This window comes from Rhipicephalus microplus, chromosome 10 (genome assembly GCF_043290135.1).
Source record: "Rhipicephalus microplus isolate Deutch F79 chromosome 10, USDA_Rmic, whole genome shotgun sequence".
Lineage (NCBI taxonomy): Eukaryota > Metazoa > Arthropoda > Arachnida > Ixodida > Ixodidae > Rhipicephalus > Rhipicephalus microplus.
Genome location: NC_134709.1, coordinates 34,060,939 through 34,086,471, shown reverse-complemented (window position 1 = coordinate 34,086,471; position 25,533 = coordinate 34,060,939). Strand labels below are relative to the sequence as shown.

General features: G+C 49.1%; 1 protein-coding gene across 7 annotated transcripts in view; it reads left to right on the top strand.

The window, feature by feature from the left end:
- Nucleotides 1-25,317, top strand: part of LOC119181259 (uncharacterized) — a 280,549-nt gene extending 255,232 nt beyond the window's left edge. For 6 of the 7 annotated variants that reach the window (XM_037432462.2, XM_037432460.2, XM_075875402.1 and 3 more), the window contains one exon: nt 22,121-25,317. In XM_037432462.2, coding sequence (XP_037288359.2) covers nt 22,157-23,845 — 1,689 coding nt within the window. In that variant the 5' untranslated portion in view covers nt 22,121-22,156 and the 3' untranslated portion in view covers nt 23,846-25,317. Of the gene's footprint in view, nt 1-9,520; nt 9,541-22,120 lie in introns of those variants that run through there. The other variant, XM_037432463.2, reaches the window with a different exon arrangement.
- Nucleotides 25,318-25,533: the final 216 nt, after the last annotated feature.

Here is a 25,533-nt window from a genome sequence, read left to right as displayed (position 1 = left end):
GCATATTCCTTTTTGAACGTGTGTATGCTCGGCATTGCATACGACCATAGTGTCGCCTCAAACTATTCCGAACATTTATGAGTCGTGCCCCTTCGAATTTGTTCGTGGTGCCCGTATACACCAGCCAAGGCTTGTCACGCTAGTTTACATCGCTAGCCATGGTAAGCTGGCTTGTATGGGTCACAAGTCTCTGTACTGATACGTGTTTTGCTTTTGGGAGCCTGACAGAACATTAAAGGATCCTTTCTCGATTGCAGTGAATAACTATAACTGAAACGTTTTGCTGTTTTATAACTGTTCGCTTCCCTTCACCGCGTGTGTGACCCCCGTTGAAAGTTCTCGGTCTTCTTTCGCTCCCAAGGCTGCTCTATAGGGGGTGTCAAAACGTCATCACCTGCGGTGCGCATTTGTTCACAGCAAACTCGAGGATTGACTGTGATTGAATAAAAACAATGTAGTGGGAGTCGTAGTTGTAGAAGTAAGTCGTAGTAGTAGTTGTTTCTATTGTTCTAGTTTCTTGTTCTTGATGCTGTAACGGCTGATAGTTCACATTTGGCGATGATAGCCTACGTCAGTTCATAGATAGGTCAGCTTAGCCGGCACTAACCATTAATAAATCAACAGCTAGCTAACAATAAAATAGTCAGTACGGATATTTTTCGAGTGCGTGCGGTAGTTGAACTGGGTCAGAAAATCATACAGTATTAGCGAATGTCATGAAACTCTGTTAATAAAATTGGGTCAGTGTGGCCCAGCAAGGATAAAACAACGAATAACGTAGAAATAAGAACGTAGTGTTTTGGTATTGACTGCCCTTTTCTGAACCGTTCATTGATAAACCGTTTCCAGACTCTTATACGGGTAATTCACGTGTGAAAGGTGGCTTTTTTCTTTTTTTTTTTTTCGCTCTCGTCCCGCCAAAATAAAGGGGTGCTCAGAGCGCTCACATATGAACACTGCATCGTATTCTGCTGGCTAAATGTGCTGGCCACGTACGTTCGCTCAACTCGGTTCGAGCACAATTAAGGTCACTCCACGCATGAACCAGTGGCGAAGCTGCTAGGAAACCGTTAAGAAGAAAAAAAAAAGGGGGGGGGGGGCGATGCTACGGTGATCTATAAGGACTGTTCTTTCGTGGCCGTGAACGCATTTCGAGTGAGTGCGACGCCACTGGTGCTTTGACTCCAGGGTCGTCGGTCTGAATGTCAACTGTTAATGAAATAGACGGAATACTCCAGCTGCATGGTAGAAAGTGGCTGTAATGATGAAGATTTTGATGATGACCATGGTGTGCAGTTACAAAGACGACGTTAATGACATTAAAGTAGGTCGCCATTCCGTACTCGTACCTCTTAACACCAAATGATCGCGCAGAAAAGCTTATAGTGTTGCGTATGTGCATATCTATTACTTCCAGGGGTCGCCTTACTTTGTACATTGCTTTCAGAGTGTTCCTGTGTGTTCACGTCTCGTGTGCGTCTTGGAAGTCGATCAAGTGTATAGCTTGTAGTGTAAGGTTGATATTACTACGGCTTTTAATCCGCAGTGCGGAAGTTAAGAAGCGGCTCTAGGAAATCATTTTGAACATCTTTCTCGGATGCACATTGTCTCATTTGCGCGCAGGCACTTCTTTAATATGCACGTCCCTGTATTTTCTTGGTTAGATGGTACCAATTACTGCGGCGTAGCCAGGGGGTGGAATGGGTTAGAAGTTTGGAGACTCTACCCCTCTTTCCCTGCATTAAAGAAATCTTTCTACGACCCTGGTGGGAATATATCGGATTTGGGGTACTTTCGCACGTTGATTTCGCAAAAAACACGCGAGAAATCGGCACCTTGTCCGCCTCGGTGGAACAGTGGCTATAGGGTTCTTGGCTGCTGACCGAAAGGTGTCGGGTTCGATTCCGGTCTTGGCTGTCGCATTTCGATGAAGGCGAAAGGGTACGGACCTGTGTACTGTACGATGTGAGTGCATATTACGGGGCATCTGGTGGTCAAAATTTCGGGAGCCCTCCACTACGGCGTCTCTCGTAATCATATCCTGGTTTTGGTACGTAAAAACTCCAGGTTCGAGAGAATATACTTTACTACCATCGTTTGAGCGCTTTCTCCGCTGTACTGCTGTAAGGACCATCGTAAACTATCTCTATTATCCCAACCAGAGAGAAACAGCCTTCGCATCAGTGTGCGAACACGCGTTCGCCTCCCATCGTTTACGTTCACGTATACAACCTTACGCGCCTCTGTTAACAACTGCGACGACAGCGTCCTCGCATCGACGGCGGGAGGTCCGCCATCCTTGAACTGCCTTCTTCGGCTGCTTGGGCATCCAGGACATCACGCGAGCCTCCGACGGCTTGACGCTTCTTAGCGCGCGCGTCTCGCGCGTATACGTGTATATAAGCTTTGCGTGTATATGCGCCTACTCGTTTATACTTGTCCAAGTCGATACGTACGGCTGTGAACAAGCCCGACTGTCATGCATCGTATCACGTGAGCGGGTCTGTCGCTCCTGAGCGTATGTCGTGTATCCCTCGCGATGCCTCGGCAACGAGCTGTTCTAACCGCCTGTACGCACGTTAGAGAAAGTGTTGGTGTACTTCAGGCCCCCTTCACATGGTACAATCTAACTTGATTAAAGCAACATACAATGAAACCAAGAAAGACATCGGGGACATAATTTGTAATTTTATGAAGCGAAGTTTTTTAGAGACGTGGTAAATCGCCAGTGATCCGTTGTCCGCACTTTCTAGTCCAGCTGCGAGAGTAGAACCTGACGAGAGAGAGAGAGAGAGAGAGCATGGGTGAGGCTTTGTGTGGAAGACAGAAGCCTATTGTAAAGAGTGGGGAGCGAGAGAAGGTTGCGACGCTGAGAGAGAGAGAGAGGGAAATGTTTTAATGAAAAAGCAGGTGACGGGGAGAGGATTGAGCAAGAGCGCGATTGGTTGTGCTGGTTAACGAAGTTGACCGATGTTAGCGTGCTCTCGAGCACAGGTGGTGCTGGTGAGAGAGGAGAAACGGCACGCCGAGTGCTGGCAAAAAGTCAATTGAAGCTGGTCATAATTATTTAGCCATATAGAGAACTAACGATGAAATAAGTGCAATTGAAATAAAGGGGACGAATGAGCAATTAGCCGTTGGTAGCGATGTGCATCCTTTTCACGGTATATGTATAAAAATGGAAATCAGCCTTGCTTTTAGCAGAAGCTTGGTGACGTGCAACACTTTCTTCACCCCACTTTTCCCAATATGGCTACAGGTACAAGAGGAGCATGGACATATCTTGTCGGAATGTTAAAGTGCCCAGTGCGCAGCGCATCACAGCACCTGTTTACATATCGTAAGTTTGAAGAGCTGACTTAGAAATGCTAAAGGTTGTCCGGTGTGAACGACCTTGTCCCGTTTTGCCATAGCCCCGACTTCGGCATCAACACTCTTGGAACAACACGTTTCGTCGGAACGTCGTACGTACGTAATACGGCTATGGGGTACCGCCTCCTCTTCAAGGGCGAATGTGCGCCCGGTGTGTCTTTCGGAAAACGATATGCCGCCCATGCACCTCCGTCTTAGCGTTCACACGAAGACCATCGCATAAACAACTCGTGCGTTCTTTCCAAACGATATCCCGTGTCCCGGTCGTTTGGTAAACACGTGATCCCCGTGTAATTACGCGGGTGTCTTCGATGATTAGACCGCCGTGTTCGTCAGAACACATCATCAACATCCCTTCGTGGCGTTCGAACAAGCAATTGAGCTATCGCGTTGTTTCGCGCGCCACCATCGTGCGTGCGTGGAAGCTTATTGTTTTCCGATACTACGCATGCAACGCCAACAGGCGGCCGCCGATCGTATCATCGTTTAACGACCGGATCGTACAATATACACGCACGCCCGGCGTATAGGCATGAGAATTCGTGGGGTGCTGACACGGCTCTCGAGTGAAAAAAGCGTGCTTACGGCGGTGTGCTATGGTAATATATGCTCCGTGTACCACGTACGTCTCGTCCAATCCGTGCAGTGAAAGGATAGTTATACGACGTGTGCCGTGGCAGCTATAGGGGCGAGCTGTAAAATGTCTTTACGTTAATCGACGCCGCCTTAGTGTAGTCGGTTTACTGAGAAATGCTCTAGTCTTTGTTATCGAAAGTCCCGAGCTTAAACTGAGAAAGTGCTTGTGTCTGATACTTATCGATGGAAGCAACTCTCAGTCGACGTCTTCATCACCCGCCGTAACAGTGTAGCTGATAACGTGTTGCAATGCTGAGGTCCAGGATGCAAGTTCGATTCCTTCGCAGGTCAGCCGTATTTCGATGTGGCATACGCAAAAGAACAACAACAAAGAATCATTAGATGAACTTAGTTTGCGGGTAGACATAAGAAAACCTGAGATGGCCACACCTAATTCATTTTATCACTATAGCGACGCTCGTATCATACGCTGGTTTTAGCACGTTAAAGCCTCCGAAATTTTGATTTTGTTTCAAGCCGTCACCATCGACAATGTTTGTTTAGTTTACTGTACACACAGACGCTTGAAAGTCCAGTTGCGGTACCTGATAAATTGTTGCCCGTCATATAACTAACCGCACAAAACACCCTTCTAAAGTGTGTGTGTGTGTGTGTGTGTGTGTGTGTGTGTGTGTGTGTGTGTGTGTGTGTGTGTGTGTGTGTGTGCACGCGCACGTTGTAGCAAACTACACGGCTTCTGACGTCATGAGCGCGTTCCTCTGATTGGTTCGCGAGTCAGCCGATATAGCTTTGATGGCATTGCGCGCACAGAGTCGGTTGTTCATGATGTGCTTAATCTACGTGCCACATTGGCAAGTAAAGATGGGAAGAAAAAAACAGATTAGGCAAATAGCAACAGACAGAAAAGGAGGCGGGCGAGTTACTGTTTCCTGCGGTGGTTCCTCTTGTTTAGCGGATGCATGCGCGCGTTCTATAGTGTATACCGCATAGCGATCTTGACACCGATTTTGGCTAGGCGCGCTTGACATCCATTTCGTGCGGAGAAGGGTATATGTGCATGGCCTCCGGAAAATCACCGCCGTCATCCTTATAGCTGCATCGCCATACTGCAGCTTGGTGATTAGCCCGGAGCGTATATGCAGCGAGCTTATTACTTATTCGTTTGCCCTTCTCTTTTTCGCGTCGTTGTTTTCCGCTCTGGTGCGCTGGCGACGCCGTCAAGTGTGCTGCACGCTTTTCGCCCTTGCAAGCTGTGCACACACATCGCCTCATTTCGCGCTGCACGAAGCGAACGAGTGTTGAATGGCAGTGAGCGATCGCTTCGCCGCTTTGTTTGTCCCTCCCGAGTGCAGACAGATGCGTCTATACACTGGTGCAGCTATCGCGCTTGGGCCCTCTGCCAAAGTGTGCCTATGGCAACGGGGTGCTCGTTGATGTGATTAGCACTGTATTATCGCGGCGGAGACTTCTCGTAGAGGTCGCTGTGGTCCGTGTGACCAGACCGCATTGCATCGCCGCTGTGTAGTGCGCGGCGTTACTTTTTCCTATGGCGGTCCGTTTTTTTTTCTAATTTTGTGACTTGGGGCTTACCCCTAAGTCCTAAGTTGCCAAATTTCTCGCTTTCTCATGCAGCGGCTGCGCACGAGCCAATTTTGTGTCGACGCTTATGAGAATCGTACAGCTGCTCTTCTCTGTCCCTTTTGTGAAGTTCTTCCGGTGTTGCTCGATTGTCGAAACTCGCAATGCTGTTTTCTGTATTTGCTGTCGTTTCGCCGGCCGCTCGACCTGACGCACACCCAGATGCGGCGTTTACTGGACGCTGGCCGCCTGTGAATTCCCTATGTTACACTTATCTACACCGTCGAACAGGTATACAAAGGGGGGGGGGGGGTATTAATCTATGGCAAAATATCTGTGTCGCGCGTGGTTGAAGAGGCCAGCGACGACGTGTTTACTTCGGATCGGAGTACTGAAACATTTTCTCACCGCAGTTGCCGGGTTGCTAGCGTGCTAGCTGCTTGTCCTTCACTTCTACGGGAGAACATCTACGGAACGACAGTCGATTACAGACTACCCTACGGCTACAGACGTCATTTGCATTTCACGCACTGTGGCTCCGACGAAACGCGTAAGCCGATCCCTAAATCAGTTTAGTCCATCGCGTTGCCTGAAAGCGCTGTAGCTGCCATGAGGCACGCCAGACTCGCTATTAATATGCTTTAGGCCCCTGTTTGCTTATCGCTTACATCTTTGGCGAGTGAGCATAAAGGCTCCCTTATCTCTTATCGCAATAGCACACTTCATGATGAGATCGTTCATTAGACAAAACCTGTGCGTGTTAATTCGCTCTCCTAATACCTAAAAATAGTGGTTGACACTATGCTGGTTGACTGACCGGATTGTGTGGTATCGAGTGGTCTACAACTACCAAAATAATACCATGTAGTAGCGCCGACTTCAGTGCGAGAGGAAGACGTGGCAAGACAGGAAGCGAGCGGGCCAGAATTGTGGCGTGCGGCGTCGTGTGACAAAGCAAACATAACGTTGACGTGACTATCATACCCTCTATAGTTGCAGACTGAAATGACACGTGAGAAATGAATTGGAAAGACACCTTCTCAGGGCTAGATGACGAAGTCTTGGCCATCCTTCCAGAGTGGGTATGTGCCATACGGACGCGTCAACAAACTAGCAAACAAAACAATGTGTTGGCACATAGAGGAAAGAAGAAGACAAAGACGCGGCCATCGGCGGCCACGGAACAATGCGTCTGAACGGACCGCGGGTTTCCACGACGCCGCCTCCTTGGGCCGAGTCCACCCATCTCAAGCGCTCCGGAATCAGCGGCCGTCCACGACAGACGCCTGCCGGAGTCCCCACCGCACTCGAGTCCAGACAATGGGCCGGGCCCGGCCCGGCTCTGGGCCGGAAGACAACAGCCGCGGTTCGTGGTGATGGTGGTTTCGCCCCTCGGAGTTTCTCTGTGTCGTGGTTGAAGAGGCCAGCGATGCCATTGTGAGTCGGTTCTGTGTATTTACTTCGGAGTCCCGAAACAACTTCACGCCGCAATTTCTCGGTTGCTGCCGTGCTTAGCTGCTTGCAGTTCACTTCTGCGGGTGAACATCTACTGGACAACAGTCGATTTGGGAATGTGATTTTAATTGAAATGCATAACAAAAAAAATTAACGTAACTGAAGGCGAATGATGTGCACAGTGTTGTTGCGGAAAAGAAAGACATCAGGTTGTTGTCAGAGGCTGTGCGCCATCAACATTTCTAGATGTAATCACTTACTCCTGAGAATTCGGTGACTTACCTCGGGTACTTACAGACAACCCTATACATACAAAGGCATGCGAACGTTTAACGTGGTAGCCTGCGGTAAGGCTTTTTAACTTCGACGCCCAGAGTAAATTGAAATTGGGGAATGGCCCGTCTGAACTTGGCGCCGCGTGCGAGCGTTCCAGTGTTCTCACGACTTTCAGCTCGTGCTGAAGAATATAACAAATGAGTTTCGGTTACGGCGAGCGTCCGCTGGCCGTATGGTTTTCTGTGAGGTCCTTCTGCAGCTTTCACATGGTGAACCCGCGGGCGAGCATTTATCAATAAACGCATCGCCAACACTATACTATTACGAAGGCTTTTTTTTTTTTTTCCGGGACGTGTTAGCATATGTGAACAGAGAACTCTGCGCGTCTCCGTGGTCATGCTTCAGAGCGAGGGCTTCTTTGTTGATCGCGAAGGAGTCTTCGATGGTCGCCTACACACACGGAGCGTATTCACGCAGAGTGTTTGTTTATCACACTGCACGTTAACTTTAATGGCTACGGTGTCGCACTGCCAAGGATCTATAGGACGTAAGTGTTGTTACCGGCCACCTTGGCTATGTTTTGAAGGTCCGATGGAGGCGGAAATGTTGTAGGCCCGTGTGCTCAGATTTGGGTGCACGTTAAAGAACCCCAGGTGGTCGAAATTTCCGGAGCCCTCCACTACGGCGTCTCTCATAATCATATGGTGGTTTTGGGACGTTAAACCTCACATATCAGTCAATGTGTTTTGAAGGTGGTTGAAACGAAAAATCCCCGCGTGCTCCACGTGATCAAACTTGATCGCTATAGTTCCCCCCCTGGAATTTATATTATTCCTAATAATTTATCATCGCTGTGTCTTATCAGTGGCTGTGTTTTATCATCTCTCCACTCGGCGGCGAGCTGTTTACAAACTCGCGATGACCTCGCCTGACTAAGTTAGGAAAATTATTCCCCGGTTACGTGCGTAAGCGATGATAAGGTGCATAGTGTCAGCCACCACCTCGTCTTCCACGTCTCCATTAGGGCTGCTGCGTAATAGAAAAAAAAAAGAGTGCGCATGAACAATGGAGGGATGGATAGGCATGCGGCGATTTCGTTAAGACCTTGGAATTCCTGTCTTTTTTTTTTTTTTTTTTGTCGCGTGGGGGCTTACATTATCTTCTGCCGCGGTCATCGTCAACAGCTACGCGTTGCCTTTCTTCCTCGTCGTCTTCCTTGTCGTCGCGAATTTCACGTGCCTGGGTTTTCATCTGTCCTGAATGTACGCCTGTATGTTGACTGCGTCTTGGCATATGAGGCTCGGACAGGTTTTCACGCTGGTGCATAGAAGGGCGCTTTATAAGATGCTCCTTTGCGCCGCGCCGTTTTTATGTGCCTCCCAATCACCACTGGACTTATTCGATTATAGAGAGAAAGTAGCTGACGTTTCCCCCGTTCGCTTAAGGAAAGTCGCGGAAAATGTTGCGGGCGTGGCGCCTCGGTGCAAAACCGCGCACTTTCAAAAGCGCGCCTTTGCAAACCTCAATAATATTAGATAGCGCAAACTGTCACAAAATATATGATATGTCGTAAAAACACGAAGACGAAACATGCACTGATATATAGCGTTTGTGGAGCCTACTGTATTTAGTCTCAGAATAGCAGCACTACCCCTGTGTTGGCTATGCTCTTTCAAAACAATGTAACATAATACGTTTTTACTAACATGGCAGTGCAGAGAAGGCAGGCTGTGCATCTACCTCGTTCCGCAGTGAATTTCTCGCACTGCGTGACAGCTTTGTTCGGCGTGTACACCGCAGTTATTCTATACTTTATTCAGTTTTGTCGTGTGAGTCATTGTTTCGGTTTCGAGTCGCTAAAGCGCCACCAAGTTGGGACGTACCCGCGTCGTTTGGCACCGTTCCGTGTCGTGTCGGTGACACCCCCGTCGGGTCGTTGTCCAAAACAAAAACAAAAAGAATCAGTAATAATAACGAACGCTGCTAACGCCCTGCTTTGTTTGGACTGGTACGACGACCACTCTTTCGTATCGGCGAACGAAAAGAAACAAAAACGGACCACGACGGGGTGTCGTCCGCTTGGCGCGCTGTCTACCGCACCGCCCGCCCTCCTCCGGCCATTCACTTTCGTTTCGACAACCCCCCTTCCTCATCTCACCGCCACATTCGAGCATCCTTGGCCCATCCATGACACACGGCGGCGCATTTGAGGCGGCCGATTCGGTGTGAAAAGCGCTCCTCCGCTCTTGAACTCGTGCCAAGGTGAGTGCTCCTCTTGCTGCGGGGCAACGTTTACGAACTGTATGCGTGCTCGAGGCTGCATGCACGTGCACCCGTGGGCGACGATGGCACGGGAATGCTGCGTGGAGTAATTGCGCTCACGTGGTTGATTCTTCCGACATCCTGGTCGTTTTAAGATGTGAGCCGCAGCATCCGTGGGGACGCTAGCGGTTGACTTACCTCGTGATGTATACTTATATACAGTCGTCGCTGATTTTTCTCGATGTTGGGAATATATGTTTTATGTTGCGAGACAAGTACCACGGGAACATCGCCTCTTTTTCACTTGTCGCTTGAAAAGGAAGTCTGGTTGTCGGATTTATTTTGAATATTGTCTTCGCGTATGTGGCCCTGTCTTTGAACTCCGGCAGCGTGTCCTATTCGTATACTGTCCCGTGTCTCGCTGTTAAGCTCGACGGCGCGGGTTCGACTCCCGGCCGTCATTTTGATTCTAGCGGAATGCAGAGAATAGTCATGCGATTTGATGTAAGTTCACGTCCTAGAATCCCGGAATTTCTGGAGCCCCTTTCTACGGCGTTTCTCGTAATCATTTCGTGGTTTTGGTACGTGAAACCCCAACATCCATGTTATCATGTGCATCGTTTTTTATCGAGCGCATTCTCGTGTAGGCTTTCGCTATCTTGAGTGCTTCTTAACGACGTTTCTCTCACCGATCACTGTCTGTCATCAAACTTGGAAAGATACTGAATATGCGAGTTTACCTCTGTTGCAGAAGTTCAGCAGGTGGTGCACGATTGAAGAGATCAGAAAGTCTTGTACATTGTATGCCCCCTTTTGTGGCAGCGTTTCGACAAATGGTCCGGCCTTCATCAAGGCAGTTGCTGTGCAGGGATTTTTCATATGATGTTGTACTGTGACTTGAAGTACGCTCTGTGTCGCTTGGTCAACCTTTCTCACCCTGACGTTAGGTTCTGTAGTTTGAGTAGAAGTTGAACGTAGGTTTATGTTCATTGTGATATTTCAACGCGCACAGAAGGCGGTGACTCATTGCAGGGTACGAACGGGCGTCTAACTTGTCTGTTCGTTTTGGAAAGTTTCAGAACATACAAGCACAAACTGTGTGCTCAGTGAAGATTTTTGCTGTTCTATGCTGATATAGGTGTTTGTTTATGTGCCTATAGGCTCTGAAATTTCCAAAACTAGTTGTTGGGGGTTACGTATTTACAAGGCACCCGATTGTAAGTCAACGAAAATGTAAATCAAACACCCGGACCCCCCCCCCCCTTCCCCCTTCGAAATTGCAGGGTGAATAAAAAAAAGCAAAAAGCAAATTTACCTACGATGTCGCTGAATGGAACCAACTCGGAATTTCTTTACGCAAGGGTGGGTTCACGACAGTCCCTCAAAGCTCTGCAGAAAAGCTAGCTTCGCGGCAACTCGAGCAGACCATTTTTACAAAATTTCTCGCGAATCGTTGCTTAGGGTGCTGCTTATACGTGTGAAAGTACCGCATTTGTTACAGATAGAGCCGGCACGGTCGTGTCCTAACCATGCCACGGCGTGCCTAATTTCTAGTTTGTTTCGGTTTCGATCGGAAGTCGACCTCCTATCTTCGGATTTCAAATTTATATCATATGGGTCGACCTGTTATCTTGTACATATGGTAAGCGCTCTTTGGTTATACTATGTTGCCGCTGAAATGTTGCTGATTTATCGTAGTGGCAATCAACGTAATGATCTCATCAATGCCTACCGCACCTCTCTTTTGTCCCGGCCACCTGTGCAAAGTTTCGTTTTCAGCTTATTGACACGAAAACTTCCACAACAGCTCGCGAAGCGACCTCCTGCATCCACGTAGCGTTTCACAAACTCTTCCACGACAATCCGGTGCGATCGCGGGTCAATGAACCCTTTAGTTTATTGACAGCTGCTGTTTTGTTAAAGCAAACGGTGGCAGGCCAGCGTAAAAGCATGTCCTCTCCAGCCGGCGCGCCGCCAACGCCTGTCTGTCGGCCCGGGCTCTATGGAGTGCACTCCCCGATATTAACCGCAAACAATGCCGCAGAGGGGTGCCCCTCCGTTTAGGCGAGACCGCTATACCGACCGCCCTGTTCTAACTTGAACGTCACCCTGTTTCTCTCCCCCTCTCCCTCGCTCACATACAAACACGCACGGACCGTGTACTAAGCGCGCGGTTCACACTTAGCCGCTCTGGAATTCGCGTGCGCCGTTGTGCAGGAATCACGTTCGAATGGCAGCGTCAAAAAAAAAAGCGTTTCGGTTGCGGCGTTTTTGTTTTGACTTCTCTGTCTGCGTGGCGTTGTCTGTAGACAGAGGGGGGGGACACCCCGCCGCAATCGTTTCCGACGTGCCATCACGCCGGACAGCTATAGAGCAGGAACCGCGAACCAGTTCGACTCGCTCGCAATTTGCCTTGCCGTGCCGGAATCGCGGCGTCATCACGGGGTGCGGCGGCGGCGGCTCGCGGCAAACGCACTAACGCGTGTGAACGCAAGTGTGCGTTTCTTTTTTTTTTTTTTTCTACGGACGCCGCGCGTAAAGCGTGCACGCGATGTTTCTGGAATGCCCGCTCATTATCATGTCGGTCCTGGTTTTCTTGCTGTTCGCTTTTTTTTTTTTTTTTCATTTCGAATCGTCGGCTGTCGCGGTTCACTCTTTGAACGTTCGTCCCGTTGCTTGTTGTTCGTTTGAAAGCATTTGAAAGAGACGGATCACTTACGGGCGTTTTAAACGTTCGTTAAACTGCTCCGCTCACATTGTTTTTCCCGGTACGTATTACGTTTCTTCATTTCCTTTCTGTTTTGTTATTGCCCCCTGGCTGTTTTTTTTTTTTTTGTTCGTGTGTTCCTAACACTTCGCTGCAGTTCGAAACTTTGACAAATCGACACGCTCGATCCGGCATGGGCGTTGTTCGGCGGAGTATTCTAAGCTCGCGATGCTATTCCGTTGTCTAGAAGGCTCGCCTGTCTTTGCTTCTAATATCGGAGGAAACAATTAAAAGCTATCATACAGACCGTGCTGACTTGGCCAATATTAAGGCGAAAGTCTTAGGCGCTTCATACCAAGCGCGAAAAGTTACCGCGTCTCCAGTAGTGATGAAAAAAAAAAGTCGCGTGATCAGTTATTGCGGGTAGATGACGTGAACGATGCGACGGCATCGTGACGTCACAGATAATAGTGGTTTGAATTTGTCATGATGTCATCACACAAAATCGTCGCATGTGAAAGCTGGGCCGATCACGGAGGCCGTGTAAAACCGGGTAAGGTAAAAGAAGTTGGAATGCATCCGATCCCAGAGGTCATGCAGAAGCACGTTCGGCGCAGAAATCTTGTGGAAAGTGAGAGAAGGTGGGGAGGAGGGTATGGAGTATTAATCTGTTGGCTTTGCCTCTGATCGAGTCGTCTTAGACGAATGCATAAGATTTTGTGAGCCTGTGAGTTTTTGTTTGTTTGTTTGGATCTTGGTGAACACTAATAAGGTACTTTATTGCTAATTGTCTTGTTTTGGCTCACTGTTGGCAAATATCGGCTTGTATCGCGCCTTGCGCTGGCTAGTCATGTTACTAGAGTCTTCTTCACTCAACCTAAACACAACGATGGCATTGCGTGTGAGAGTCGCAACACCAATTGCTTTCGCCTGACTTTTCTTGTTGATTCGTTGAGTGTACCTCGTCTTTTCTGTGGGACGCATTTCGCTTCGTCGCTTAACGAGCAGCCGGAGTAATTAACACCGGGGCAAGAGAGGACGGGACTCGTCTACGTGCATCAGCGCCTTAACCTATAGCCGCGGTGCACGCCGGCTCATTAATGCGTGGAATCGACCCGTCGGCAGATTGTGACAGGCCGCCCGGGATTTCGTGTGCGATTGATTACCTGAAACGACCCCGCCGTCTCACGACCTCGTATTTTGAGTCCTCCCGGTGGCTGCTTCGCAAGGTGTTCCCCGTTCAATAATCCCAGCTGAGCAGTCGTGTTTGGTTCTCGTTTCAATTACGGTGTGCGGAGGTCGTGTTCAAGTTAAGTATATTCAATCACATTCTGTCTGGATAATTTCCTGTGACATCGTGTTCAAAGAACTAACAACATCTGGGAAACAAAAAGAAAGAGGCCTGGGTTTGGTGAGTGGGGTGGGGAAAGGGGTTCATACATACATATGTGGGGTTTAACGTCCCAAAACCACCATATGATTGAGAGACGCCGTAGTGGAGCGCTCCGGAAATTTCGACCACACGGGGTTCTTTAATGTGCACCCAAACCTGAGCACACGGGTCTACAACATTTCTGCCTCCATCGGAAATGCAGCCGCCGCAGCCGGGATTCGAACCCGCCACCTGCGGGGAAGAAAGTTACTGACAGTCGCGCCGTTTGTGAGCGATATAACTAGGAACTAACTATGACTTAACTATGAACGTAGCATGCTTGAACGAAGGGAAAGATATGAGTGTATATCAAGGACGAACAAAAATATTTCTTGGCTCGACACATTTTTGTTTGAGCCCCTTTCTCTCAGTTGTAAGATCACTCCTATCAGTGGTGTCAGATGGTTGTAACCGCTACCACTCTCATATTGCCTGAAGCCTGGATAGCAAAACCTTTTTAAAATTGACTTATTTGTTAAAAAAGTTATGTTATGTTGGTCCACCACACCGTCATATCATATTAAGGGTGATAAAAAAGGGGATTGTTTTCGACGCGCTTGTGTCCGACACAATCGTACGAAGGTAGCAGACAATTAGGTCGATCAAAGCGTAGAGAACTTTAATTGCTGTCTTAAACTGTAGCGTATAGTCATTAGGACGCAGACTGAAATGAATCAGAGTTGGTTAAAAAAATCACCCTTTTCCGTCGGTGGCATTCGAACCGACAACCTTCGAATAACTCGAAGGGCGGGGACAGCAGCGTGCAAGTTCTCAGCTCTCTGTTCGGCGCCTTTGTTGTCGAGGGTCGGTCGAAAGTACCTTCTTTTCCAACCCGCCAATTAACGTGACTTCATGGCTTCTATTACAGCGTCCACGCGCGCTATCGCGGCTGTTGTCGAGAAATGCGTTGGGCCTTACAGCCGTCACTTGGGCTCCTTGAAAAAGCGCTGCTTTGTGGAGTCTCGCCGAGTGTCATTAAAATATAAAAAAAAAACATCGCGGAGACGCGGCAGGACCTCGCGAACACCCCCCTTTAGTCTCGCTAGCCACTAATTGCGCGAACGAGGCGTACAGTGAGTGGATTTTCTCTTCCTTTACTGGTGTCCCTCATATATAGTATAGACGCGTATGCAAGGAGCGCTGATGCTGCCTGCTCTTTGATGGCCGCCTTATTGCCTGGCAATTTTTCCGCGAGACAGAGGCGCCCACGTTCGTTTGCATACTCCGCCCCGCGTGTTCCGTGCAGCTCTCTACAGCGAAAGCTGTGATGAACTGTCACTGCTGATTGCAGAAGAGTGGCACTGACAAACTGCATAAGAATATAGTAGTCATCAGTTTGGAGATTCAAAATCACCATATGACCATGGGATAGGCCGTAAGGCGGCACTAGGCATGGGAATGTTCGACTGCCTGGATTTCTTTAACGGGCACCCAAATTAACGTGTACGTGGGTCTTTTGCCTCCATTGAAACGAAGCCGGGATTCGATCCCAGTTCCTTCGGATCAGTGAGCGATCACCACAACCGTTAGACCACCGTGGCGTGTGGCAAACGGGATGAAGTTTGTGTCTCCTTTGACGCAATAATGCCTTACTTCTGAGATTAAGCGTGGAAAATCATGAAACGTCGATTAACACGCTATCATTCCTTCGTCAATGACGCGCAATCATTGTCATTGCTGTTATTGTTAATTATTTTTTTTTTGCGTTTGTGAACGCGTGTAACGAAAGCAGTTGCTCTGAGAACCTTTTTTTTGCTTTACCTGTTGTACGAAAAGTTCAGCACCGTGGAACGCGTGAATCATCCTCCTCTCCGCTCAGTCTGGAACACGCAGCCGCACCTCGTTAAACGATTCGCCGACGCGATCGCCATATCGTTCCGCTGTGCTGCACCGAATTGGTGGGTCGGGTTGTACGTATACGATGCGATGCACGCGGAGCAGGGGGAACACGCACTCGAAGTGCGGGTGGTTCGTCTCAATTACACACAGTGCGCGGCCGTTAACGCCGCTATAGGTGCTCGATTCGAGCGAAGGCGCGCAGGTTAGGCCTGCCGAGCGGGTGTGTATTTTTGTTCATTTGCCTGTCTCCGCTGTCGTTCATCCTTGACACTAAGGAATGATGGAGGGAAGAGCCGGTTCTTCGTGTTTGGGCGGTTCGTTGTGTTTTTTTGTCGTTCGCGTTGTCTTTCTTCAGCTTTATCCTCCGCATCGGTAGTTCATTCGGCAACACTGTATTGCTGGAAAGCATATCTATCATCGGGGAAGTTTGGTAAGCGGCTTGTTGGACCCTCCTCTTCTCTCTGGCGAGGCTCTAACGTTTCGGCAAAGAAACCAGTTTCTGTCGCGTGATGCGTTGGTTATACCTTAGCGTGATCCCCTTCGCGGGCCTGTTTCTCACGAACCACACGTAAGGAACGAGTTTACGTCAATACTATTACCCGGTACGTTGACACCGACCCCAAGGACGGGACCCCTCCCCCTGAGAAAATGTATTACACACTGCAACGTATTATTGCAAATGATTGATCAATTGATATGTGAGGTTTAACGTACCAAAACCACCATATGATTTCGAGAGACGCCGTAGTGGAGGGCTCCGGAAATTTCGACCTCTTGGGTTTCTTTAACGCGCACCCAAATCTGAGCGCACGGGCCTACAGCATTTCCGCCTCCATTGGAAATGCAGCCGCGAAATGCAGCCGTTTGATTCTGCCAAATGATGCCAGCGGCAACAATTGGCAGAATCAAACGCCTTCTTTAGAAACTGGGTTGTTCTTCAGGCTAGGAGAGGAGGTTGGGGGAGGAGGGGACCACATGCGGCAATGGATGTTTGTCTCATGTGAGCTAGTATACCGCCAAAAAAGAGCAGCGTTCATTTGAATTGATTGTCAATGTTCGGAGTGATCCTGCATTTTTAGCCGTGATGTGTAGTCACAGGTAATTTGTACCTGAGATGTGCGTAACTGGAAAGATTCGCTCATGTCCTCGGTGGTATAGTATCAACGCCCAATACGAACCACCGCTTTGTAATTTCAGTATACTTCGGGTGCTATAATTGTCTACGAATAGAACGTATCGCTATGATTATCTTATCACCGAATACCATCGCCATGCTTACGTTATTCCTCGACTCCCGCCAGCTTGCCGTTTTAAACGAGATCATCGTCATCGTACTCGGCTCTTAGTGAGGAAACCAACCTTAGCGTAGATACAATGAATGATAATCTGACGAGTATCATTACGGAGTGTGCAGTGGAAGTTGGAGGCAGGGTAGTTAGACAGGACACTGGCAAGCTTTCCCAGGAAACGAAGAACCTAATTAAGAAGCGTCAAATCATGAAAGTCTCAAGTACAACAGACAAAATAGAACTAACTGGCAGAGCTTTCGAAGTTGATTAATAGGCGTAAGGTATGCGATGTAAGAAGGTATAACATGGAGAGAATTGAACACGCTCTGAAAAACGGAGGAAGCGTCAAAGCAGTGAAGAGGAAACTTGGGATAGGCAAAAGTCGGATGTATGCACTAAGGGACAAAGAAGGCAAAATAACTACCAATATGGATAGGATAGTTAAAATAGTGGACGAGTTTTACAGAGATCTGTACAGTAGCCGAGACAACCACGACCTTAATACTATAAGAACTAGCAGTAACCCAGATGACACCCCACCAGTAATGATAGAAGAAGTCAGAAAAGCTTTGGAGAGCATGCAAAAAGGCAAAACTGCTGGTGAGGATTAGGTAACATCAAACCTGCTGAAAGATGGAGGACAGATTGTGTTAGAAAAACTAGCCACCCTGTTTACGAGGTGCCTCCTGACGGGAAGGGTACCAGAGTCTCGGAAGAACGCTAACATCATCTTAATTCATAAGAAAGGAGATGACAAGGACTTGAAGAATTACAGGCCGATCAGCTTGCTCTCTGTAGTATACAAGCTATTTTCAAAGGTAATTGCTAACAGAGTAAAGGAAACATTAGAATTCAATCAACCAAAGGAACAAGCAGGATTTAGAACAGGCTACTAAACAATTGACCACATTCATACTATCAATCAGGTAATAGAGAAATGCTCAGAGTATAACCAACCACTATACATAGCCTTCATAGATTACGAGAAGGCGTTTGATTCAGTAGAAATATCAGCCGTCATGCAGACACTGCGGAATCAGGGCATAGATGAAGTATATATAAACATTCTGGAAGAAATCTACAGGGGATCAACTGCCACCTTAGTGCTTCATAAAGAAAGCAACAGAATACCAATTAAGAAGGGTGTAAGGCAGGGGGACACAATCTCCCCAATGCTATTTACCGCGTGCTTACAGGAGGTTTTCAGAAGCCTAGAATGGGAACAGTTAGGGATAAGAGTTAATGGAGAATACCTTAGTAACTTGCGCTTTGCCGATGACATTGCATTGCTGAGTAACTCAGGGGACGAATCGCAACTCATGATTACGGAGTTAGACAAGGAGAGCAGAAAGGTGGGTCTTAAAATTAATCTGCAGAAAACGAAAGTAATGTACAACAACCTCGGAAAGGAGCAACGCTTCGAGATAGGTAATAGTGCACTTGAAGTTGTAAAAGACTATGTTTACTTAGGGCAGGTAATAACTGCAGAGCCTAACCACGAGATTGAAGTAACTAGAAGAATAAGAATGGGGTGGAGCACATTCGGAAATCACTCTCAAATTATGACAGGTAGATTGCCACTATCCCTCAAGAGGAAGGTATATAACAGCTGTATCTTGCCGGTACTTAGCTACGGAGCAGAAACCTGGAGACTTACAAAGAGGGTTCAGCTTAAATTGAGGACGACACAGCGAGCAATGGAAAGAAAAATGGTAGGTGTAACCTTAAGAGACAAGAAGAGAGCAGAGTGGATTAGGGGACAAACGGGGGTTAAGGATATCATAGTTGAAATAAAGAAGAGGAAATGGACATGGGCCGGGCATGTAGCGCGCAGACAGGATAACCGCTAGTCATTAAGGGTAACTAACTGGATTCCCAGAGAAGGGAAGCGGGTTAGGGGGAGACAGAAGGTTAGGTGGGCAGATGAGATTAAGAAGTTTGCGGGTATAAATTGGCAGCAGCAAGCACAGGACCGGGTTCACTGGCGGAACATGGGAGAAGCCTTTGTCCTGCAGTGGGCGTAGTCAGACTGCTGCTGCTGCTGCTGCTGCTGCTGATGATGATGATGATGATGATGATCGTCATCGTAATCACACCCACCGCAGGCCAAACGCTTCTCCCATGTTCAGCCTGTCAGCTCAATCATGTGCTTGCTGTTGCCACGTCATCGCCGCAAACTTATTAACGTAATTTGCCCACCTCACTTCCCGAGTCGTCCTAGCGCGATTGTCTACTCTTGGTAACCAGTATGTTACTCGGTAACGATCAGTGGTTAACTTGCCTGCCCATGCCCACTTCTTCTTCTTGGTTTCGACCAACATCAAATCAAATCAGATTTTATTTCCACAATGTACAATCTTACAGATGAAGGGGGGAAAAAAAGCTGCCGAGAGGCGGTTTGACTACTTCGTAGCCCAAAGTAATCTATGGCATGTGCGCAAAAGCAAGGAGGTCCTTAAAACCCGTTTGTTTCCTGACCCAATTGTACATCCCGCGCGCGGTCCGATAGTCACCGTTGTGTTAGTCCGCCGGTTAGTTACCGTAAGCCGAAGCCTAGGCTACCGAGAAGTTACACTGTATCTTCCCCGAGGCTATAGCTATAGCAGCCAATGTGCTGCTAGTTCCATGATTGCGGCCCGAGGGGCGACGGTTGCCGGTTGCACGCGTGTAATCTTTGCCGCCGGTTCTTTGATTGAGTCTGCTAGTTGGTAAGGTAAAGGTGATAGGGCAGCCCCACGCAATCTCACAATGCGACCTTACGTTGCAAGACGCCGTGATCAGCCTGTACGCCGGTAGAAGCCGTTTTGTACGCCGTCGGCGCGTGTGCCACTTGTCTCCTGCAGCGTTTGCATCGTTTCTCGGTGGCTTGCAATCAATCGGCCTCGAGTGAACCCTAACCATTATGACCCCTTTGGTAGCTTTAGTTCAGTATAGGCTGGTAATATGCAGGTCATGCAGTCCATTTCAACACATACGTGTGTATGTGTACGATGTCTCGCACACGTATTCCATCGGATCGGTAAATTGCTTATTGACGTTTAGCACCTCCTCGGTATATCCACTCGCTAGCAGGTGTCACTACTTGTTTTTAGACAGCGCATACATTCTTGCTCCGAGCATTTCTTTCGCTGAGATCACGCTGTTTCCACGTGTTACAGTGACGCGTGATCCGAGTTTAACATTTCACGAGTGGCAGTTGATTGGTTGCACTCATCAGTTGCGGTTCAGCGCTTGTCTTGTGTAGAATTCCGTCGTCCCCGTCTGTATATACGCATTGGTCTTCCATGATGCTTTATCAGCTAGTCCACCACGCCATCCTCTTGAGCTTAGTATTATTGAAGTGAATGTCGTAAATGCCTCATCAAACACGAAAAGAGTCCACCGGTGTCAACCCGAGTGGTGCAAACAAATAGTGTAATCACGTCACCGTAAGACGTCACGATGACCAGTGGTTATGTGTCTTCGCATATCTTCAAAACTTGTGACCCCATCATCGCCGTATGGTTACCAATCTCTGAGAGATCGCGTCCGTTTGCCAGCTTGGGTGGTCGACAAGCGTGTACCTGGAAGCAGTACCAATGGCTGAAATGCTCGATTGCTATGCGCAGTATAGCGCTGTTCGTGCATGGTGCTTTACCGGGAGATGGCAGCACTGTTTACGCAGCGTTGCCAGAACGCCGCAACAGCTATAGCTGCAGCCCAACTGAAGTGCCCGCTCGTTTGTTTTTGTTTTTTTTTTCAATTCCTAACTTGTATGCGGATGTCTTGCCGCTGCCGAGTCTTGTCGCCCTATAGCCGATGCGGAAATACGTGTGTGGGAATACGTGCGTGATTCCTATAGAATGACGAAGATCCTGCATACGGACCCGCCGTGAGTTTTTTATTGGTCCCTTGTATGCGATTATCTTGATCTCGGCGCACCACTTATACAACCCAACTCTCGCGTACGCGCCTAATTTGCAAAGTTAAAGCGATGAGTATCGCCCTTTTCCACTTTTTTATATCTCTAATGCGTTGCGACTCCAGCAGGAGGGGTGCTATGAAAGCTCTCGTGTTTTTGTAGGGTTAATGGGCACCGACATAAAATGCTCTTTAATGGCTACACCCGACTCTGATTATCATTGATGCTTGCCTCCACTTTCCTTAAGGCTGCACTTTGTTGCCATAAAGGAGTGACTCTTGCGCGGTTCTTGCATCGGTGTATGCCACCTCGCAGCACTTACCGCACTACGCGGAAGTCTGTTCACGGGCAGCCGCAGCATCGGAGATGCGCTCGACGCGTCGCCATTCGCGTGCAAGCGGCCGCAGTTGACATCGAAAAAGTAATTGCGACCCGCGCAGACGTGAGTTGCTACGGGCGCGAATGCGACATCCTTCTCTATAGAGCGAACACCGATACGACTCTCGCCGCACAGTCTGCGGCGTACTACGGAGGACCACGGCGTAAAGGATCCGGGGCCGTTACCGTTTTATATACAACCCACTCTGACATTCGACTCGGAGTCGCTGGGGCTGTTGTGTGTGCGCGCGAGCAGCTGCCTGAGAGGCGCCAGACTGTTTACGGCCCTTTACTGTGTCGGTGCCGTACGTGTGCGTCTGTCTGTCTGTTTGTTCGACCCTACGTCGCTGTTAGCTCATTGGCCTGTTGCCGTTAACTGTGCCTGAAAGCCTGGGAGGCGGCGGCGCTGCGGTGCTTTGTCAAGCTAATGATTCGAAACAACGCTGCGAGGAAAGGAGAGAACGAAGTCGGGGAACTGTTAGAAAGGAAGCGCTGCGATTACTCTGTATGCGCAGCGTCCTTCGCTCGTCCTTCTCGTGTCGGGTTTGATTAAGCCGTGATGAATATCTCCTCTGAATGCGTCGGGGACCAAAGGAGCGTGCTTGGAAAGGTTGAAACTCTGTCTTTTGGCTCTCTCTTTTGTCTATAGGTCAGGGTGTGGCTCACGAAGATTGCTGTCTTTTGGAGCAATGCGAAGAGGTTAGAAGTCCGCGAGGTCGCTGGTCCGTGCTAACTTGCCGGCCTACTCCCTAAATTACGGTGCCACCGTCTCCTTGGCGAGTGGTGGAAAGCCTGAAGAACGTGGGGCGAACTTCTGAAGCGTGTGTGTGCGAGTACCGCAGGGGGGGGGGGGGTCTAAAACGTGGTGCACCGTTAACGCGGACCTGGTTGTGGATAATATTTATTTATTTATTTGGATAATATTTATTTATTTATATGGATGCTTATAGGATAAAGTATTGCCGTGCTTTCCAACTGCAACCTCCCGCTCCGCTATAGCAACGAGCTTATCTCATTGTGTTTGTTGTACGCAGGAAAGGCCGTTGAAGACCTGACCCACGCCAGTGACCATGGCCCGCAAGCAACTCCTGGTAGCCTGGAAGGCCCTACGGAGGGTTCTGCTACTAGCATTCGTCTGGATAGGCGTCTGCTACGCCGTGTTCCACTTTACTCACGGAGCCGGCAACTCGTTCCTCATCGGGCCGTTTCAGAGATCGTTGCTACAAACGGCTGCGCCGCCTGAACATCACGTGCCCGTGGAACCGCTCAAGTCCGTACCCACCTCGAAACTGGAGTCATCGACGGCTTCGCGACGCGACACGACGCCCGATGGAAAAGCGCTCCTCGATCTGCGTCCTCACATCGACATATCCCCGTCCGTCTCCATGAAAGAGTTCCTGTCAAAGCTGTCCAACATGTCCAACATACCTAGGGCCTACTGGGAGAACGGTCGCAGGCCTGCCATCAGCTCCAAGAGTTGCGTCAAGTTTCCGGAGCTGTACGACATTGCCTTCAACAACTTGTACTGGCAAAAGCTTTCCGCTAAAAACGGCACATTCTACATCTACGGCGCGTACTTCGACAACAGGTCACGAGTTGGCAACGTACCCCTGGTTCGCATCCTGGTTATGGCTGACAGAGTGAAGCCGCCGCCGACGCTGTGCCAGCTGTGGTACAACAATGCTGCCTACCCGACGATATCCACCACCAAGTACACCTACGCGTGGTACTCCAAGTGGGGCAACTACCAGGACGGCATCCTGCAGCCCTTCATCGTGACCTGTAAGGCGCCCTACCTGAACCCGAAGCGAGAAGCTCCCCTGAGCGTGTCCCTCGTGGAAAAGCAGTGCGACAAGCCCACGAACAACGTGCGCGTCGTGAACAACAGGCCGGCCGTCAAGCAGGACTTCGCCGTGTGCGTCAAGGGTCTGGACTTCCTCAAGGACGACCTGAGCGTGCGTCTGATCGAGTGGATAGAGCTGCTTAACATACTGGGTGCCAAGAAGATCTTCCTGTACGAACTCGAAATTCACCCCAACATATCTAAGACCCTTCAGTACTACCAGCAGAAAGGACTGGTCGAGCTCACGCCCATCACATTGCCCGGAGGCCAGCCCAATCTGCCGGGCCTGCGGCACAACTTCCTCAGCATGAAGCTCACTCACAAGCGCCAGAACGAGCTGATTCCGTACAACGACTGCCTCTACCGGAACCTCTACTCCTACGAGTACATCGTTCTCCTGGACATCGACGAGGTCGTCATGCCCGTGCAGCACCACACCTGGAAGGAGCTCATGAACGACGTCGTGCCCATGGCCCTGCAGCAGAAGAACTACACGAGGGCCAGCTACAACGTCCGCAACGTCTACTTCCTCGACGACATGATGAACGAAGAAACTAAGCACACCGTGCACGAGGTGGGCATCCCGGGTTACATGCACATGCTGCAGCACGTGTACCGCGCCAAGAACTTCACCAAACCAGGATCGTACGTCAAGTGCTTCCACAACGTGGAGCGCATCGTGTCCGTGCACAACCACTTCCCGCTCAACTGCTTCGGGACGTGCACCACGTACAGCATCGACACGCCGTACGCGCAGTTGCAGCACTACCGCAAGGACTGCGTGGGGCCCCTGAAGAAGAGCTGCAACAGCGACTTCAAGGTCTACACTGTCAAGGACACCACGATATGGAGGTACAAGGACGAGCTCATACTGAGGGCCACCAAGGCACTTAAAGACTTAGGCTTTTTCTCATAGCATCTAGTGATTAATTAACTTTATGGAAGAACAACAAATGAAACCGTGTTCGGGGACCACGTCAGGACGTAGTGGTTCCAGTGCGTATGCCCCGGCGTCGACTTCGTGCTGCGAAGGAGTGTCACGACGCGACCCGGACTCGCGCACCGTAATCCACGGTGCGTCTGGTGATCAAATGTGTGTGTGGTGTCGCTGGTAATGCAAGTCTCGGCCGTTCGTGTGCCTGCAGTGTGTGTTGTGCTGTGCTGTGCTTTTTGTACGCTGCTTTACAAGCCTCTGTGAGCGTGTGCATCAAGGGCACTTAAAGGACACCGACCACGCTGTGTCGTGGCGTCTAGTGATTCGCTGTCTTTGCAAGTGTGATTACATCAGCTCGAGCTTCTTCGCTTCAGTGCCTAAAGTGTGCGGGTTCTGGGCCCACCGTTTAAGTGCTCGGTTACAGACTGCCGAAGGAAACCCTGTGACTTTTGAAGGGGAAGGCATATACGATCTTTCTCACAGACTGCGTATAGTAATTGCGTGTCGTGCCTGGACAACGTGTGCTGTATGTTGCGCCTGCCTTGTGTTGACTGCATTAGCACCTTGTTCGACGGATTTTTTTTCTTTTTCTTGTGCCATAGCGTTCCTCGAGTTCCGCGCGTGTGGTGAGAGTGCAACGACCGTTCATGACGTCAATAGTCTTAAGGAAGTGTATACGTTTCTTTTGGTCGAGCCTGGTGAACACAAACTATTGTTGAAACTTTTGTTGCTAGTACGGTCTGTCTCGTTTGTCTGTTATTTTCTTTTTTTTTTTTGCTTCCGTCAATTGTACAGACTTTGTCCCGTTCACGTGGTGGAAGTTGCGAATGGTGTTTTTTGTCGCGATGTACAAAGACTAACACTCATTTGTGACGTTAGAGTATCGCTGATTATGTTGGGAGTTTATCTTGCTCGAGTCGTAGGCGTGATGCATTCATTCCGTTGGTTCTCGACTGTGCGACTGAGGTTGGGCGAACTTTTTTTTTTTAGTACATTGCTTAGAGCGCCTGCTATATGGTTTGGTTAGTTGTTGCGTTGAATTGTTTCTCACTTAAGTGTGATGAGAGCGTCACACCGCCTTTTATTTCCTATTCACTTTTTGTCGCGTTCCAGACGCGCGTATTTATTACTGTGATTCCGATCCCGGGTCGTAGAAACGCCTGGGTGGACTTAGTTAAGGCTTAGAAACTGGAGTGGCTACTTGCGGCTTCTCCAGCGCAGTATTCAGCGCCGACGTTGTGGCGTTTTCTGTACATAAATACCATTCAGGAGAAAAAAAGTTCTTTAAAAAAAAGTGCTGGTCATTAGTGAGTTTGTCGATGTAGGATTTTTTTCCACCTCTGTCAGGCGCTGTTTGTATACCAACAATCGCGCATGGCACAGTGAAGTGGCGTGACCGCCCGACAGCCCGTCTGCGCGAGTGGTCGCTACAATAAACATTTGTTAAAAAATAATCGATCTGCTGTGTCTTACTTGCGTAGCACGCGGGATGTGTTCCCGGTGAACTAACTGCCTGTGATAGTTTTCGCGAAGATGACAGTGGATCGCTTGGGTTATCACCTATTCGATTTGACGTGATCGAACATGTGTTCCGAGTTGTGTCTCATTTTAACGTGACAGCGTTAAAAACTCGTTTCGCGGTAATGCCGGTGGCGGTGTTGGCGTCGTTG